The sequence below is a fragment of the Hemiscyllium ocellatum genome, chromosome 3 (assembly GCF_020745735.1).
Source record: "Hemiscyllium ocellatum isolate sHemOce1 chromosome 3, sHemOce1.pat.X.cur, whole genome shotgun sequence".
NCBI classification, from domain to species: Eukaryota; Metazoa; Chordata; class Chondrichthyes; order Orectolobiformes; family Hemiscylliidae; genus Hemiscyllium; species Hemiscyllium ocellatum.
In genome coordinates, this window is record NC_083403.1 from 120850110 (window position 1) to 120869957 (window position 19848).

Here is a 19848-nt window from a genome sequence, read left to right on the forward strand (position 1 = left end):
GATTTGGAGGTGCTGGTGTTGGACAGGGGTGTACAAAGTTAAAAATCACACAACACTTGATTGAAGTCTAACACATTTATTTGGGAGCATTAGCTTTCAGAGCGCTGTTCCTTCATGAGGTGGTTGCAAGCTGTGGCTTTTAACCAATAAGCAGAAAACTTTATATAAGTGTGAACAGTAGCTGTACGTCTGCTGCAAGCAAACGAGAGTACCTGGAGATGGACAATTGAGGAGCAGTAAGTCCTGACAAAGCAAAAGGATAATCTCAGCAAACCCTGTGAACTGGGACCATTGGACTGCTTTCCCAGTCTTTCCCTCCATCCATAACATACATGCTTTATTTCTGTCTGCCCTTTGGAGGAATTTTTCAAGGGCTTAGAGTTTAACTATTAGAGCTATATGTCAACACTTCATTATTGTTTTTGAATCATAGAATCCTTACAGTGTGGAACGAGGCCATTTGGCCCATCGGGTCTGCACTGACCCTCTGCAGAGCATCCCACCCTCCTACTCAGTGCCCGTAACCTCACATTTCCCTTGGCTAATCCACCTAGCCTACACATCCTGGGACAATTCAGGATGGCCAATCTGCCTAACCTGCCCATCTTTAGACTATGAAGGAGACTATAGCACCCAAATGAAACCCATGCCTACACAGGAAGAACATGCAAACTGCACTCAGGCAGTCACCCAAGGCTGGAAGTGAACCCAGGGCCCTGGTGCTGCAAAGCAGCAGTGCTAACCACTGAACCAGTATCTGTCACTGGAATATATTTATTTATGGTGAATAAAGTTTTGTTCAGTACAGAAACCTAGTAGATGTTGTCTGTTAAGTGGAGTCTAAAAGACAGGTAAATTGGAGAATTTTGCATACATTTATAAAATCTTTAACTCTTATAACAACTCTAGCCAGTAGAACTTGATTTCCAGCACACAATCCACGTGAGATGTAACAGCATCTGTGTTTCCAGTCTATTTCTTTTGTTTAAACAAGAGGAGTTCCACTCAAATGACAGGCCCTGAACCTCCTTGTGGGTCTCTCCTACTCATTCCACTAATTCTCTATTGGGAAATGAGAAAAAAAAATTAGCCACTGGCTTCAGTGACCTTATTCAGTGGTGTAGACCATTTCACTGGGAATTTGCCCATCTACCACCTGAAAACTCCGTGAGAATTCTTGGCATGAATCTATAAATATAAATTATAAAATGATCTTCCTTCACCTTGCATTATAACTAAGTATTTATTTGTGCAAGTAAAGCAGTTCAGGAATATGTATAGGTGGTAGTCATCATTTGCATTTGGTATGTAACAATATCATTATAATACTCTTTTCAGCAGGAATTAATCTGTGAAATTTCCAAAGTCTTTATTATTTACTGCATTGTGCAGTTTGCAACTGTTGTCACTCCCAAAAGAAGGTGCAAAATATATTATTTTGAGAAAATATATTTACAAATGCTTCCTCCTGAAAGAAGCTAACATTCTTCTGACACACTCATTTTGTAACTCAAGCAGGCAATTGGAGCCTGATTTAGTCATCAATGTCCCAGCTTTCAAACGATCTGAATGCCCATGAGAAGTAATGCACTGAGAATGTACCATCATGGTGAAGTCTGCAACATAAGAGGTTTAAGGGACTACCAACCATCTGTTGGTGTCATTGAATATGGTGAGAACAGGCCTACCTGGTCATCAAGTGACAAAAGTAAGCCCCAAGTGGAACTCTGGGCCAAAAGAAGAAGACGGTCAATGGAAGTTAGGAAGAGAACAACATAAAAAAGGATTGAATAATCTATTTATTTAGCTCATGATTCACGTTCTCTTGGAATCACACAAGAAGTCGAGTAAAATCAAGAAAGGTATAGAAAGATACTTAATTCAAATTGTTATTTTTTTAATTTGGGGGACCAAAGACATTGAGAAAATTCAGAGTTGTTTCTCAATTATGTCCTCAGTCACAACTTGCAACAAATTTGAACATTTGTAACTCAAAGGCTTGTCATACTAACTATATGAAGAGATTTATAGCAAGAAAATTGGAATGGTCACTACAATATACCCTAAAATTCAAGCTTAATGTCAAAAAGGTATAATTTGCAGAAACTAATCTTCATTTCATAATGGCTGTTTTATGATATTGGCCATGTGTGCTATCAAGGCTTGTGCCTTTGTCAATAATGTTTCTGACAAATATTCTCATTAAGTTGCCATTATAAACCAATAACAGTTGACTGAAGTAGTTTTCCTTGAATTGTATTGAGAAAACCACATCCCCATAATTATGGTAGATAGTTAAAAATAATATGTGGATTTTTTTTCTGTGTTAACTGATATGGAAGACACATTTCTGACAAAAAAAAAGTTTCATAAGACTGAAGGTTTTAGCAGTTAAATTGCTGGAAATAGCATCTATCAGATACAGTATTGCTAAAGGGCTTTTCCAAAAGCTACATATATGTATTTCCAATTAAGGTGATAGATGAGAAGTTTGAATTAAAATGGATCACAGAGTTAAATCTATCCTGAGTTGCAAATAATACAAAAGTGAGTCTATTTTTACACCATATTTCTAGGATCTCAAATGACATTAAAGCAGCCAGTTGAACCACGTATTTTAATCAGATCATAAAGTTCTGTTTTTCAACTAATATGTGCATTTTCATCTGCAGTACTAGAAGATAGTGATATATGGAGCTGTTAATAAGGCTGAATGCAGCTTCCCAAAGATTTTACTTGTAAAGTCTTGTCTTTGCTGTTACTTAATGCACCTGTTCAATTAACATATTAATTAGATTAATCATTCTTATTTATGTCTTACAAACATACAAATGTGTGACACCTTAATAAAATAGATTTCTACAGAACACAGATCTGCATATCACTGCTGTCTTGAAAGCAGGAGTTTATTTTTTAAAGGTTAACACAATACTGGTTATAGTGTAGAAACATTTTTCTTGTTGATTTATTTGTTTCAGTAAGGAGCATGGTCAATGTAAGGGAAACTTTTCCTGAGTGAATCAGTGACCAAATTGGTATATCTAAGAATTTAGTTCCAAGTAGGAATGCAATTAGTAAATCTCTATCCCTACATTCAATTTTTCAATATGAATCAGTTTCTGGCCGAGAACTAATAGTCTTCCATAATTTAAGATTGCTTTGTTCAATAGGCAGCTGTTGATAATCACAGTTACCCATGTGGAAGGGTCTGAACAGCTGTTGATTATTGTAGCAGGACGTTTAGCTGCATAGTAACTCATCACAACTTGAGAAAGAATAGGGGTTTGGGGGAAGAGATGTAAGTAAGTATATGTGGGAATTTAGTTTAAAGTGAGGGGTCAGTATTAGGGAGAAAGCATTATTTTAAAGTAATATGTGCTGCAATAAGTTATTTGTGCTGAGTGGGGAATTTGGCAAAGAGTGGAGAAGAGGGTTTCTTTTTCTTACTTCATTATTTCTTCAGCCTCGAGTATTTGATTTCTAATTTTGTGCAGTAGACAGAAAAAGTAGGAGCGAACACTGTAAGCAAATATAAGTTTTTAACAGTATTGCAAGTATTCTATTGTTTCATCAGCATTGGAATGTTGACTGGTAGTGATAAAATATCTTGGGAGTACAGACTGTATTAATAGTTGTTGTGGTTCTGTTCGCCGAGCTGGAAGTTTTTGCTGCAAACGTTTCGTTCCCTGGCTAGGGAACATCATCAGTGCTCTTGGAGCCTCCTGTGAAGTGCTGCTTTGATGTTTCTTCCGGTATTTATAGTGGTTTGTTCTTGCCGCTTCCGGGTGTCAGTTTCAGCTGTAGTAGTTTGTATGTGGGGTCCAGGTCGATGTGTCTGTTGATGGATGTTCTTGCCGCTTCCGGGTGTCAGTTTCAGCTGTAGTGGTTTGTATATGGGGTCCAGGTCCATGTGTCTGTTAATGGAGTTTGTGGATGAATGCCATGCCTCTAGGAATTCCCTGGCTGTTCTCTGTCTGGCTTGTCCTATGATGGTAGTGTTTTCCCAGTCAAATTCATGTTCCTGGTTGTCTGAGTGTATGGCTACTAGGGATAGCTGGTCGTGTCGTTTTGTGGCTAGCTGATGTTCATGGATGCGGATTGTTAGCTGTCTTCCTGTTTGTCCTATATAGTGTTTTTGTGCAGTCCTTGCATGGTATTTTGTAAACTACGTTAGTTTGGCTCGTGCTGGCTATTGGGTCCTTTGTTCTAGTGAGTTGTTGTCTGAGTGTGGAAGTTGGCTTGTGTGGTGTTATGAGTCCTAAGGGTCGCAGTAGTCTGGCTGTCAGTTCTGAGACGCTCCTGACGTATGGTAGTGTGGCTAGTCCTTTTGGTTGTGGCATGTCCTCGTTCCGTGGTCTATCTCTTAGGCATCTGGTGATAAAGTTGCGTGGGTATCCGTTTTTGGCGAATACCTTGTATAGGTGTTCCTCTTCCTCTTTTCGCAGTTCTGGTGTACTGCAGTGTGTTGTGGCTCTTTTGAATAGTGTCCTGATGCAGCTTCGTTTGTGTGTGTTGGGGTGGTTACTTTCATAGTTTAGGACTTGGTCTGTGTGTGTTGGTTTCCTGTGTACCCTTGTGGTGAATTCTCCGTTGGGTGTTCTCTCTACTAACACGTCTAGGAATGGGAGTTGGCTATCCTTTTCCTCTTCTCTCATGAATCGTATTCCTGTGAGTGTGGCGTTGATGATTCGGTGTGTTTTTTCTATTTCTGTGTTTTTGATGATTACAAAGGTGTCATCGACGTATCTGATCCAGAGTTTGGGTTGGATTTGTGGTAGGGCTGTATGTTCTAACCTTTGCATAACTGCCTCTGCTATGAGTCCCGAGATTGGTGATCCCATGGGTGTTCCGTTGATTTGTTCGTATATCTGATTGTTGAATGTAAAGTGTGTGGTGAGGCACAGGTCTAGTAGTTTAAGTATGCCGTCCTTGTTGATAGGTTCGGCCTCCTGTGTTCTGTTATGTATGTCCAGTAGGTTGGCTATTGTTTCTCTGGCTAGGGTTTTGTCAATTGATGTGAACAGTGCCGTCACGTCGAATGATACCATGGTTTCTTCTTTGTCTATGTGTGTATTCCTGATGATGTCCAAGAATTCCTGTGTTGATTGTATGGAGTGTTTGGATCCGCTGACTAGGTGTTTCAGTTTTTGTTGTAGTTCTTTGGCCAGTTTGGCCAGCTCGGCGAACAGAACCACAACAACGGACACCCGAGCTACAAATCTTCAACCAGACTTTAAACACTTACGGGCGAGAAACGCTGAGACAAGCCAGGAGATGGGAATCCTGCGCTAACCGCCTAAGCGCAACACATGAACAACAACGGTTCCTCCACGAATGCAGAAAAAATCAAATCCTGCCACAATGTGTCAAGTACAGACCTCCAGTAAATAATCCACAAGCCAGGGAAACAGCCAAGAAGAACGGATTCAGGATGGTCCAGGTAATGATCACAGACGCTCACAACCGACTGCACAAATACAAGCAAGAAATTGCGTGCCAAAAGTCGTTAATTTTAAAAACCACTAATCAGGAATGGACCCGGACCATAGAACAGGTTATCACTATAGGACAGAACAGGACAACACTTCACAAAAAAACGGCACTAAAAGAAAAAATGGACAAACTAACCCACAAACAGGAGGACACTACAACACACACCTGGGTTAAAAACCTCTCCCACAGACAGCTCACAGACATGGAAAGAACTATACTGGCCAAGGGACTCAAATACAACTACAGGGATGCCAACACAGCAGACTTCCTAGCAGCACTAGAATGCACACTCAGGAACAATGGACTGACAGAAGAGACACAACAAACAGTGAGACAAACGGTCGTACCTATGATGATAAGAAAACGACATACACATAACCTCAACACCAAGGAGAGGGAAGCACTGAAAGCACTGAAAAATGACAAGAACATAATCATACTACCGGCAGATAAAGGCAGAATGACGGTCATCTTAGATAAATCAGACTACATCAATAAAGCACAACAACTACTCGCAGACACCAACACCTACCAAATGAAGGATTCCGACCCCACACCACAACTCACCAATAGAATAATCAACACACTAAGGAATCTACAAAAAAACGGACAGATAACCAAAGCAGACCAGCAAAGAATGAAACCTGAAAGCAACAACACCCCCAGATTCTACGGACTACCCAAAGTACACAAACCAGACATCCCACTCAGACCCATAGTATCACTACCAGGGACACCAGCACACAAACTGGCCAAAGAACTACAACAAAAACTGAAACACCTAGTCAGCGGATCCAAACACTCCATACAATCAACACAGGAATTCTTGGACATCATCAGGAATACACACATAGACAAAGAAGAAACCATGGTATCATTCGACATGACGGCACTGTTCACATCAATTGACAAAACCCTAGCCAGAGAAACAATAGCCAACCTACTGGACATACATAACAGAACACAGGAGGCCGAACCTATCAACAAGGATGGCATACTTAAACTACTAGACCTGTGCCTCACCACACACTTTACATTCAACAATCAGATATACGAACAAATCAACGGAACACCCATGGGATCACCAATCTCGGGACTCATAGCAGAGGCAGTTATGCAAAGGTTAGAACATACAGCCCTACCACAAATCCAACCCAAACTCTGGATCAGATACGTCGATGACACCTTTGTAATCATCAAAAACACAGAAATAGAAAAAACACACCGAATCATCAACGCCACACTCACAGGAATACGATTCACGAGAGAAGAGGAAAAGGATAGCCAACTCCCATTCCTAGACGTGTTAGTAGAGAGAACACCCAACGGAGAATTCACCACAAGGGTACACAGGAAACCAACACACACAGACCAAGTCCTAAACTATGAAAGTAATCACCCCAACACACACAAACGAAGCTGCATCAGGACACTATTCAAAAGAGCCACAACACACTGCAGTACACCAGAACTGCGAAAAGAGGAAGAGGAACACCTATACAAGGTATTCGCCAAAAACGGATACCCACGCAACTTTATCACCAGATGCCTAAGAGATAGACCACGGAACGAGGACATGCCACAACCAAAAGGACTAGCCACACTACCATACGTCAGGAGCGTCTCAGAACTGACAGCCAGACTACTGCGACCCTTAGGACTCATAACACCACACAAGCCAACTTCCACACTCAGACAACAACTCACTAGAACAAAGGACCCAATAGCCAGCACGAGCCAAACTAACGTAGTTTACAAAATACCATGCAAGGACTGCACAAAAACACTATATAGGACAAACAGGAAGACAGCTAACAATCCGCATCCATGAACATCAGCTAGCCACAAAACGACACGACCAGCTATCCCTAGTAGCCATACACTTAGACAACCAGGAACATGAATTTGACTGGGAAAACACTACCATCATAGGACAAGCCAGACAGAGAACAGCCAGGGAATTCCTAGAGGCATGGCATTCATCCACAAACTCCATTAACAGACACATGGACCTGGACCCCATATACAAACCACTACAGCTGAAACTGACACCCGGAAGCGGCATGAACATCCATCAACAGACACATCGACCTGGACCCCACATACAAACTACTACAGCTGAAACTGACACCCGGAAGCGGCAAGAACAAACCACTATAAATACCGGAAGAAACATCAAAGCAGCACTTCACAGGAGGCTCCAATAGCACTGATGATGTTCCCTAGCCAGGGAACGAAACGTTTGCAGCAAAAACTTCCAGCTCGGCGAACAGAACCACAACAACGGACACCCGAGCTACAAATCTTCAACCAGACTTTTTGTATTAATAGTATTTATTTATTAATTAACACATTAGGGATAGTAGGGTTCATCTGGTTCTGAGCTGTATGGCTCTATAAATGTACAGTATGGGACCTATGTCATCCATGGTATTCACACCTAAGGTAAATGTGTGCAGCAAAGTTATTGAGAGGCCAAGTTGCAGACACTAGGGCACATCAAGGAAAGACAATGTTACTGGTAAACATTATTCCAGGAAGCAGTCACAACTCTTAGAATAAACGTTCCTGATAGCAAAGGCAAGGAGGGAATGACAACAGTGAAGTAGGTAAAGGGATCCAGAAGGCAGACAATTTGCGATTGTAGAACAGGTGAGAGGGTGAGTTGCCAAGTGGATGAGTTAAGTGGTCATTGCAATGTGGTACAGGAAGTCAGTCAAAACTGGGATGAGTAAGAGGAAGTATAATGGTAATAGGACTTGGCATTGTGAGGGATTCTCTATTCTCTCTCAATGCCTGCCCAATGCCAGAGTTCCGGATATCTTCTCGGGGCTGGAGGTGAATTTACAATTAAAACAGAAGAATCCAGTGATTGTGTTTCATATTGGTACCAACAACATACAAAGAGCTAGGAAAAAGCATGTTCTCCTGAAGGACTGTGTGAAGTTGGGTAATATCGTCATAGAGATGTAAAACACGGAAACAGACCCTTTGGTCTAAATCATCCATGCCGACCAGATATCCCAACCCAATCTAGTCCCACCTGCCAGCACCCAGCCCATATCCCTCCAAACACTTCCATTCATATACCCATCCAGATGCCTTTTAAATCTTGCAATTGAAACATGCCTTCACCACTTCCTCTGGCAGCTCATTCCATACCCGCACCACACTCTGCGTGAAAAAGTTGCCCCTTTGGTCTCTTTTATATCTTTCCCCTCTCAGCCTAAATCTATGCCCTCTAGTTTTAGATTCTCCCACCCCAGGGAAAAGACTTTGTCTATTTGTCCTAACCATGACCCTCATGATTTTGTAAACCTCTAAGGTCATCCCTCAGTCTCTGCTCTAGGGAAAACAGCCTGAGCCTATTCAACCTCTCCCTATAGCTCAAATCCTCCAACCCTGGCAACATCTTTATAAATCTTTTCTGAACCCTTTCAAGTTTCACAATATCTTTCCGATAGGAAGGAGACCAAAATTGCATGCAATATTCCAATAGTGGCCTAACTAATGTCATATACAGCCGCAACATGACCTCCCAACTCCTGTACTCAATATTCTGACCAATAAAGGAAAGCATACCAAACACCTTCTTCACTATCCTATCTACCTGCGACTCTACTTTCAAGGAGCTATGAACCTGAACTCCAAGGTCTCTGTCTGCAACACTCCCTAGGACCTTACCATTACATATATAAGTCCTGCTAAGATTTGCTTTCCCAAAATGCAGCAACTCACATCCATCTGCCATGTCTCAGCCCATTGGCCCATTTGATCAAGATCCCCTTGTAATCTGAGGTAAACTTCTTCGCTGTCCACTACACCTCCAATTTTGGTGTCATCAGCAAATTTACTAACTATACCTCTTAAGCCCACACCCAAATTATTTATATAAATGACAAAAAGTTGTGGACCCAGCACCGATCCTTGTGGCACTCCACTGGTCACAGGCCTCCAGTCTGAAAAACAACCCTCCATCACCACCTTCTGTCTTCTACCTTTGAGCCGGTTCCATATCCAAATGGCTAGTTCTCCCTGTATTCCATGAGATATAACCTTGCTCACCAGTTTCCCATGGAGTACCTTGTCGAACATCTTACCTAAATTCATATAGTTCACATCCACCACTCTGCCCTCATCAATCCTCTTTGTTACTTCTTCAAAAAACTCAATCCAGTTTATGTGACATGATTTCCCATGCACAAAGCCATTTTGATTATCCCTTGTATTGCCTTTCCAAATAAACGTACATCCCATCCTACAGGATTCCCTCCAATAACTTGCCTACCACTGACATCAGGCTCACTGGTCTATAGTTCCTTGGCTTGTCCTTACCACCTTTCTTAAATAGTGGCACCACGTTAGCCAACCTCCAGTCTTCCGGCACCTCGCCTGTGACTATTGATGATACGAATATCTCAGTAAGAGGCCCAGCAATCTCTTCCCACAGAGTTCTAGGATACGCTTGATCAGGTCCTGGGTATTTATCCACTTCGATGTGTTTCAAGACATCCAACACTTCCTCCTCTGTTATATGGACATTTTTCAAGAGGTCACTATCTATTTCCCTGCAGTCTATATCTTCCATATCCTTTTCCACAGTAAATACTGATGCTAAATATTCATTTAGTATCTGCCCCATCTCCTGTGGCTCCACACAAAGGCCGCCTTGCTGATCTTGCAGACCTCACTTTTTCCTCGAAGATTTTAACCTACTGCGAATCCTTTTGCAAGGATGCCTTCCTTGAAGAAGCTCTCTTCCTCCCTCTACAGGGATCTATTCTCTCCCTAGTTACCCTTTTGTCCTTAATGTATTTGTAAAAACCCTTTGATCTCATTAGTTCTTTTTGCCAAAACTATCTCATGTCCTCTTTTTGCCCTCCTTATTTCCCTCTTAAGTATACTCCTACTTTCTCTATGCTCTTCTAAGGATTCACTCGATCTATCCTGTCTATGCCTGACATATGCTTCCTTCTTTTTCTTAATCAAGCACTCATTTTCTTAAGTTATCCAGCATTCCCTATACCTACCAGCCTTTCCTTTCACCCTAACAGGAATATACTTTCTCTGGACTCTCTATGTCTCATTTCTAAACTAGAAAGCAGCCCCTCAAAGTTGATGCTACTGTTTGCATTACTAACTGAACTGCATGCAATTTGGCATTGGATGAATAAAACTAGAGAAGTGAATGCTCCACTCAAAGACTGGTGCGGGGAGAAGTGGTTTCCAAATCATGAGGCATTGCTTCAGGACTAGAGAAAGCGGAGTCTGCAGTGTTCAGATCGTCTACACCTGAACCATGCTTGGAATGATGTTCCTCTGAGCCACATAACCAGCTAAGTATAGAAGGCTTTAAAGTAAACAAGAGCACTGTGGAATCAAGCTTTTGCAGATCAAATGAGTAGAGTCAAGGTAAGGCAGCAAAGGAAAAAACAAGTAAGAAAATTGCAGAAAGGGACTGAGAGACCAAACATAAAAAAAAATCAGCAGTCAAGTCAAATTCTACAAATGTAACAAATAAAGCTAAAGGATCCTATCTGAAAGAGCACAACATTCATAACAGTTAGGGCCAGTTGAAGTGAAGAAATATGATCTGATGATCTAAATAATAAGGGTATGAGACATTCAACAAGAATTGGAAGCTTGATTAAATATGGAATGGGAGCATTTCTAATCTATCATTGACGCAACGGTCAGACAAAAATCTAGTTTGGAAGGTTAGAGTATAGAATCAGTGTGGGTGGACATGAGGAATAGTAAGTGAAAAATGTCACTGGCGGGAATGATGTACGGAATTCTGAACAATAATCAAAATATTGGATTAATTTAAACCAAATGATTTTTTTTATTAAGGGGACAGAAATGTGTTTGATTAGATTAGATTACTTACAGTGTGGAAACAGGCCCTTCGGCCCAACAAGTCCACACCGACCTGCCACCCACCCATACCCCTCCATTTACCCCTTATCTAATACTACCTAATAGCCAATTCACCTGACCCGCACATCTTTGGACTGTGGGAGGAAACCGGAGCACCCGGAGGAAACCCACGCAGACACGGGGAGAACGTGCAAACTCCACACAGTCAGTCGCCTGAGTCGGGAATTGAACCCGGGTCTCAGGCGCTGTGAGGCAGCAGTGCTAACCACTGTGCCACTGTGCCGCCCACTATTGATTTTAACCTGCATATAAACTGGAAAAATCAGGGAAGTAATAATAACCAAGTTCTTTGAATGTTCTTGATATAGTTTCTATCAGGAATATGTTCTAGAATGACCAGAGAGCAAGCCAGAATAGATCTGGTTATGTGCAATCTAACAGCATTAATCAATTACTTCACAATGAAGGCATGTCAAGGTGACCATAATAAAATTGAATTTTATGTGCAATTTGAAAGGGAGAAGTGTGGGTCTAAGGCTCATAAATTAAATTGAACAGGAAGTAACTATCTTGGTATGAAAGCTGAGTGAGATTTATAGAATTGTACAGCATAGAAACAGACCCTTTAGTCCAACTTGTCCATGCCAACCAGATATCCTAAACCAATCTAATCCCATCTGCCAGCATTTGGCCCATATCCCTCTAAATGCTTCCTATTCATGCACCCTTCCAGATGTCTTTTAAATGTTGTAATTGTACCAGCCTTCACCACTTCCTCTGTGTCAAAACGTTGCCCATCAGTACCTCTTCAAATCTTCCTCCTCTCACCTTAAATCTATGTCCTTTTGGTTGGGACTCCACTACTCTGGGGGAAGAAAGACCATGGCTATTCACCATGTCCTTGCCCAGCATGATTTTATAAAGGTCTGTAATGTTACCCCTCAGCCTCCAATGTTCCAGAAGGGGAAAACCCCAGCATGCTTAACTTCTCTCTCTCTAATCCTGGCAATGATTTTGTAAGTATTTTTTGAATCCTTTCAAATTTCACAATATATTTCCTATAGCAGGGAAACCAGAACTGAACACAGTATTCCAAAAGTGGCTTCACCAATGTCCTGTACAGCCACAACATGATGCCCCAACTCCTATACTCAATGCACTAACCAAAGAAGGCGAACATGCCAAACATCATCTTTGCCACATAATCAAAAACTGATTGTATGCAATGAAGAATACAGAAGTGCATGGGGCCTTAGAGATTTTGTACATGTGCTGCATGTATGCAGGTACAGAATGTCATCAAGAAGCCTAGTGGGATGCTTGCCTTTTATTACAAGAGGAATTGAACATGAAAGTAAAGAGGTTATACAGGGCATTGATTAGACCACATCACAAATATTGTATGGCATTTTGGTCTACTTGTTTAAGAAAGGATGTAAACGCTTCAGAGGAGATTGATTGATTCCTGAAATAAGCAGGTTGTCTTATGAGGAGACCTTTAGCTTGTTTTCACCAGAGTTTAGATGAGGAGAAGTGAATTGGTTGCAATTTAGAAAACTCCAATCCCCCCACCACTGACACTTAGTGAAGATCCAAAGTCCTTAACCTCTCCTCATATGCCAAGATCTTCTTCCCTAGGACCATTCGTGGAAATCTCCCCTGGACCCCTCTAATGTCAACATATCCTTCCTCAGATGTAGGATCCAAAACTGCTCACAATGTCCAAATACAATCTGACCAAAGCCTTATATAGCCTCAGCAGTACATCTCTGCTCTTGTATTCTCACCCTTTTGAAATGAATGTTAACATTGCTTTGGTATTTCTAATTGCCAACTGAAGCTGCATATTAACCTTAATGGAATCCTGAACTAGGACTTCCATTGTGCTACATTGTGCAAACCTTTCGGAAAATATCCAATAACATAATTCTTTCTACCAAAGTGCATACCAATAAATTTCCAACTTTGTATTTCACGATTCACTTCTTTGCCCACTCATCTAGCCTGTTCAAGTCCTTCTGCAGGCTCCCAGTTCCTGAACATTACCTGTTCATCCACCTATTTTTGCATCATCTGCAAAACATATCAACAATGCTTTGAATTCCTTTATCCAGATTGTTAATATAGAATGATTTGGAGATGCCGGTGTTGGATTGGGGTGTACAAAGTTTAAAAGTTAATATATAACGTGAATAGTTGTGGTCCAAACACTAACCCCTGCAGAACTCCACTAGTCACCAGCTGCAATCCTGAAAAAGACCCCCTCCCTGATGTGTCACAGAGTTTAAAGTTCAGACTCCAGTTCATCAACTCTGAACTCGAATTCCTCAAGCAATCAACACTTGCTGGAGATGTGGTAACTATGAACCACAATGGGGTCCACCAGCTCTCATATCATGCAGTACAAGACATCACCTCGCCCTAAATCTCTATTCTATTTTCTTAATTCTTAATTTGAGTTTTAAAAAATGTCCCACCATTAGTTCTATTAGTTTGTAACCTGTAAACATTTTCCCTATTTATCTTCAATCTGAATTCTGGGAAAATTTAGGGCCATAAACATAATCTCAGAATGAGAGATCACCCACTTAAGACACAGGAGGAATAATTTATTGTCCTGAGAGTGAGGAATTGATGAAATTTGCAAACCTTTCCCTGTTTAGAAAATATTCGATACCATAATTCTTACTACAGAAGTGCAAAATACAGAGGCTGTAGAGGCTATGTCGAGAATCAAGAATTATGGGAAAGAGGAAGGAAGATGGAGTTGAGGATTATCAGCTGTGATCTCCTTGAATGGCAGAGCATACTCAGTGGGTCAAATGACCTACTTTTATTTCTGTCTTCTCATTCTCGTGGTTAAGTCCATCACTAAAGGATCCTGTTTTCAAATTAGGAGAGAGATGCAGGGAGTTTTTGTTTTCTCTGAAGATTGTGTGGCTTTAGAACTCTGCCTCAGAAGGCAACAAAAATTGTATCATTAGATATTTTTAAAGCCCATTGAATAGATGGGTAAGAGCATCAAAGGTTGTTGGGGGACAGATGGGAATGAGCAAGTTGGAACACGACAGATTAACCGTGACTTGATGAAGTGGCAGAGTGGATAATTGCCGAATGGACTACTTCTCCTAATTCATGTGTCGGTGTTGTTGGAGTTTATACAGCAGTACAATATAGCAACAGATTCACTGTTGCTCTCTATCTTATATTGGTTTCTACTAAATCCTTCTTGATGACTTATTGGAATCTATTGATTTCCAATATATCACACGGAAGGTCAAGTGCTAATGCCTGCTCCCATATGACAATAGATATATAATGTAAATGAGTTAACATTGAATGATAGTGAAGTAATCGAGTCACCACAGAAAATGTTAACAACTTCAGTCAAATGAGCATCTGAAGGAGACCAATTTGACCCCTGAGCGAGGAAATATATTAATATTTAGATCAGCTAATGTTTGAAATAAGAAACTGTCTCTCCATCCTGAGCTGTGACAGTGTCAATCAGTGCGTAAACTAGCCAATAAAATCAAAAACCTTGATAGTTCACTCTTTTGTTAGATTGGACAATTGTAAAACAAAAAAAAATGTCATTGTTGAACCATCAGTTTTATGTTCCTTAATTCTTAATAGGGATAGTGTGTGATGACAGAAACTTTAAGATCTTAACCTACAGTTGATCTCAAAATGGGTTAAGCTTCTCTCTTTCTCAAAATCATTTCCTAAAATGTGCTCACATGTCGATTTGGAAATTCAATAAAGAATGGATAAAACATTTAACATGTCTGCTTTCTGCTCGTGTCTGAATACATATTGAGATCCACATGGACAGTAGTTGACATGCAGTTCTGATTTTGTGGTTGATCTAAAGGCCGAGAGTCACAAACCTCTGGGCTGTTTACACTTTTATATTTCATCTATGTTTGGTTATTTATGAAATCTGGACATTAATAATGTAAGGTACTGTGATTTATTCCAGACATAAGCACTGCTGTGGCTTTCAAATTAGTTTGGGTTTCTTACAGTTCTCATGTATTCTGTGCAGGCACCATCATCACCTTCTTCACCTTCAGCTGATGAACCAAAATATGAGAAGCGTTGGCTTGATACATTATCGGTCCCTTTGTCGATGGCTCGAGTCTCAAGGTACAGAGCTGGAGCAGATCAATTAAGGTTTGTGATCCAGAGAGACAAAGATTGAACAATCTGGAATGTTTCAGATATTGTTTGAATGAGTGTTTAGGTACACTGTGGGACAGAGTCCTTTGCAAAGATGAAAAAGTGTTCTATGTCTGATGTAGTGGATAAATTTATCAGAAGAGACAGTTTGCACTGGATTAATCAGGTTTATGTTCACAGAGATATGAGGATGTGCAATGTGAAGCTAAATACTTCTGTATCTCACCAGCACTGGCAAACAGCTGCATCAAATATGCTGATGTAAAATCAAGCAGTCTTTCAAAACTTGCTCTGTTTGAGAAAGATGAATTCACAAGACAAAGTTGGATACAATTGCAAAACTATTCCTGAGACATTTAATATTCATCAAACCTCTGAAAGTTGATCACAATATATCACACCAGAAAATGACATAATGTTCAGAATATAGAATACAGAACATAGAATGTTGTCACGCAGTATAGCCCTTCAGCCCTCAGCGTTGTGCCGACCTGTGAAATTAATCTGATGCCTATCTAACCTAGCCATTCCATCACTATCCATATGTATGTCCTTTGCCCATAAATGTCGGCAAGTCTACTCTGGTTGCAGGCAGGCCGTTTCACGCCCCGACTACTCTCTGAGGAAAGAAATTGCCCCTGATATCTCTCCTAAATCTATCACTCCTCCATTTAAAGCTATATCCCCTCATGTTAACCTTCACCATCTGAGGAAAAAGGCTCTCACTGTCCACCCTGTCTAACCCTCTGATTATCTTATATGTCTCGGTTAAGTCACCTCTCAACCTTCACTCCAATGAGAACAGCCTCAGTTCCCTTAGCCTTTCTTCGTTAAGACCTTCCTACCATACCAGGCAACATCTCCTCTGAACCCTTTCCAAAGCTTCCACATCCTTCCTATAATGCAGTGACCAGAACTGTACGCAATACTCCATATGCAGCCTTATGAATGCTTTGTACAGTTGAAGCATGGCCTCCGAAACTCAATCACCATGTCAACAAACCATGTGCCTTTTTAACAACTCTATACATGGGTGGCAACTTTCAGGGATTTATGCACCTGGACACAGAGATCTCTCTGTTCATCTTGACTGCCAAGAATGTTACCATTCGCCCAGTACTCTGCATTCCTGTTATTTCTTCCAAAGTGAACTACCTCACACTTTTCCACATTAAAATCTATTTGCCACTTCTTTGCTCGGCTTTGCATCTTATCTATGTCCCTCTGTAACCCACAACATCTTTCAACACTATCCACAACTCTGCCTACCTTACTGCCATCTGCTAATTTACTAACCTATCCTTCTATGTCCACACTCAGACTTTTATAAAAATGACAAATAGCAGTGACCCCAAAACAGATCCTTGCGGCACACCACTGGTAATTGAGTTCGAGGATGAACATTTCCCATCAACCACCACCCTCTGTCATCTTTCAGCTACCCACTTTCTGATCCAATTCACTAAATCACCTTCAATCCTGAAACTCCGTGTAAGTGCAATAGCTTACCATATAAAACCTTATCAAGCACCTTTCTGAAGTCCACATACACCACATCAACCTCTTCACCACCATCACCTGTTTTGTCACTTTCACAAAGAACTCAATAAGGTTAGTTAGGCATGACCTATCCTTCACAAAGCCATATTGACTATCTCTAATCAAGTTATTCCTTTCCAGATGGTTATAAATCCTATCTCTTATAACCTTTTCCAATACCTTACCCACAACCGAAGTAAGGCTCACTGGCCTATAATTAACAGGGTTGTCCTGACTCCCCTTCTTAAACAAGGGAACAACATTTGCTATACTCCTGTCTTCTAGCACCACTCCAGTCAACAATGATGACATAAAGGTCAAAGCCAAAGGCTCTGCAATCTTCTCCCTGGCTCCCAGCGAATCCGAGGAAAAATCCCATCCTCCCCAGGGGTCTTATCTATTTTCAGATCTTCCAAAATTGCTAAAACTTCCTCTTTGTCAACTGCAATCCCATCTAATCTACTGGCCTGTATCTCTATATTCTCAGTAATGTTGCCTTATTCCAATGTGAATACTGATGAAAAGTAATCATTAAGCGCTTCCCCTACGTTCTCAGATTACACATACAACTTTCCACTGCTATCTTTGATTGGCCCTAATCTTACTGTAGTCATTCTTTTATTCCTGATATTCCTATAGAAAGCCTCAGGGTTTTCTTTGATCCTATTCACCAATAAATTCTCATGTCCCCTCCGATCTCTTCTTAGTCCTGTCTTTAGACCTTTTCTGGCTAACCTATAACTCTCAAGCCCCCTAACTAAGTCTTCACCTCTCCTCCCCACATAAGTCTTCCTCCTCTTCTTGATTAGAGCTTTAACTTCTTCAGTAAACCATGGCTCCCTCTCTCGACAACTACCCCCCTGCCTGATAGGTATTTACTTATCAAGGATCCACAGTAACTGTTCCTCGAATAAGCTCCACATTTCAAGTACATCCATCCCCTGCAGTTTCTTTTCCCATCCTATGTATCCTAAATCTTGCCTAATCACATCATAATTGCCTTTCCCCCGTTATACCTCTTTTCTTGAGGTATGCAAACTATCCCTGCCCATTTCTGTTATAAACATAACTGAATTGTGTTCACTATTGCCAAAGTGCTCACCTGTCCCCAAATCTAACATCTGGCTGGATTCACTCCCTAGTACCAAATCTAACATGGCATCGCTCCTTGTTGGCCTGTCTACATACTGTGTCAGGAAACCCTCCTACACACACTGGACAAAAGCTGACCCATCTAAAGTGCTTGAACTATGGTATTCCCAGTCAATATTGGGGAAGTTAAAGTCCCCATAACAACTACCCTGTTACTCTTGCTCCTATCGAGAATCATCTTTGCTATCCTTTCCTCTACATCCTTGGAACAATTCAGAGGCCTGTAGATAACTCCCAACAGGGTGACCCCTTCTTTCCTGAGGTGACCTCTCCTTTCCTTTAATTTTGTTTTCATCTGAGATTCAATTGTCTTTAACTTCTGTTTTTATGGTTGCAAGTTTGACTTTTAGGGTGTGAATTATCGCTACACTGGCAGTGATGAAAGAGGTGGGAAGACAGGAAAGAATTGAGTGAATTGGACTTGAACAGAAACTCACCCCATTCTCATCATCTCACTCATTAAGTTGTGGTCAAAAAGATCTCTCGATCTGACATCAATTATGACCCTTAAGTTGTCAATCAAAGGCCATTAAGAGCCTCAGTTTGCCACGTCCCAGAACATCTGCCTTCTCATTAGGCAAGAAAAGTGGCTTTTGTTTGATTATTCTAGGCATCCTGACTGGCAGCTTGCAAAGGTGCCTCCCATTGCCCTAATCTAAACTGTCTATTGAAAGCCACACCTCTTCTGCCCTTGCCTCTGACTCCTTTAAACTCCATTATTTGGTGACGCCCCTCCTATGCGACACGGTTACAAAAATAACTTACCCTCTCACCTCTTGACTGCCCCGATGTCTCAGCCTGGATTGGCGAAAGTAAGGACCCAGGAGTTTCCAGCCTCTGGTTGTCAACTTCTGGTTCTCCAGAATGCCAATTTTGAGGCCTGTGATTCACCAAGAAACTCACCCGTTTTCACCTCTCGGCTCTTAATGAGCTGATTGGTGGATGATTAAATGAGTTATCTTACAGTGGGGGTGGGGTGGGGGGGCATATTAGTTGCCACCTGACTTACTCGCCCCAACACTTAACCACAAAAATGGCCCTTAGTTGCTGTTAGTGAGGTTCTGACCTCCTTGGGAAACCAAATGGCCAACATCCTCCATGTTTTTATGTTCGTAAATAATCTGACATTGTGACTTTGGATGATATTTCCAAGGGACAAACAGGAGATGATCAAAGGTCGAATCTTGAGGAATACTCTCCTGTCATACTTGAAGATGCCTTGAAGTATTTTAAAAATCTTTACTTTTCTTCCTTTTCCTGAGGACTCCAGCACCTGTTTTTATGCTTTTAACTGCAGTAATGTCAGGCTGAAGAGCAGATTCAAGAGGAGGTTATGATAAAGTGATGGCTCCTGCTGTAATTTGACCTGCAGGTGATTCCAGGATAAGTACAGAATTGAAGATGATTGTTATAGCCATCAATTTTTATGGTTCAGGCTCATTTGAGACTACCACAGGAGGCCTTGCAAATTCCAGTTGGTTTGTAGTGCACAGATGCTTCAAACAGGTGACAGATGCATTGTTTTGCCAGAAATAGCAACTTTGCCACTTTCCCCATAGACAATCAAGTAGAAAGAACTTATATTTACCCCTGAGCACTTGT

The 19848-nt window shown here is 41.1% G+C and overlaps 1 protein-coding gene across 1 annotated transcript in view; it reads left to right on the top strand.

The window, feature by feature from the left end:
- sntg2 (syntrophin, gamma 2) overlaps positions 1 to 19848 on the top strand; it is a 271591-nt gene that overhangs the window by 124859 nt on the left and 126884 nt on the right. Inside the window, exon 13 of the mRNA XM_060855100.1 lies at positions 15422 to 15549. Within this exon, the coding sequence (XP_060711083.1) occupies positions 15422 to 15549 (128 nt within the window). The remainder of the gene's footprint in view (positions 1 to 15421; positions 15550 to 19848) is intronic.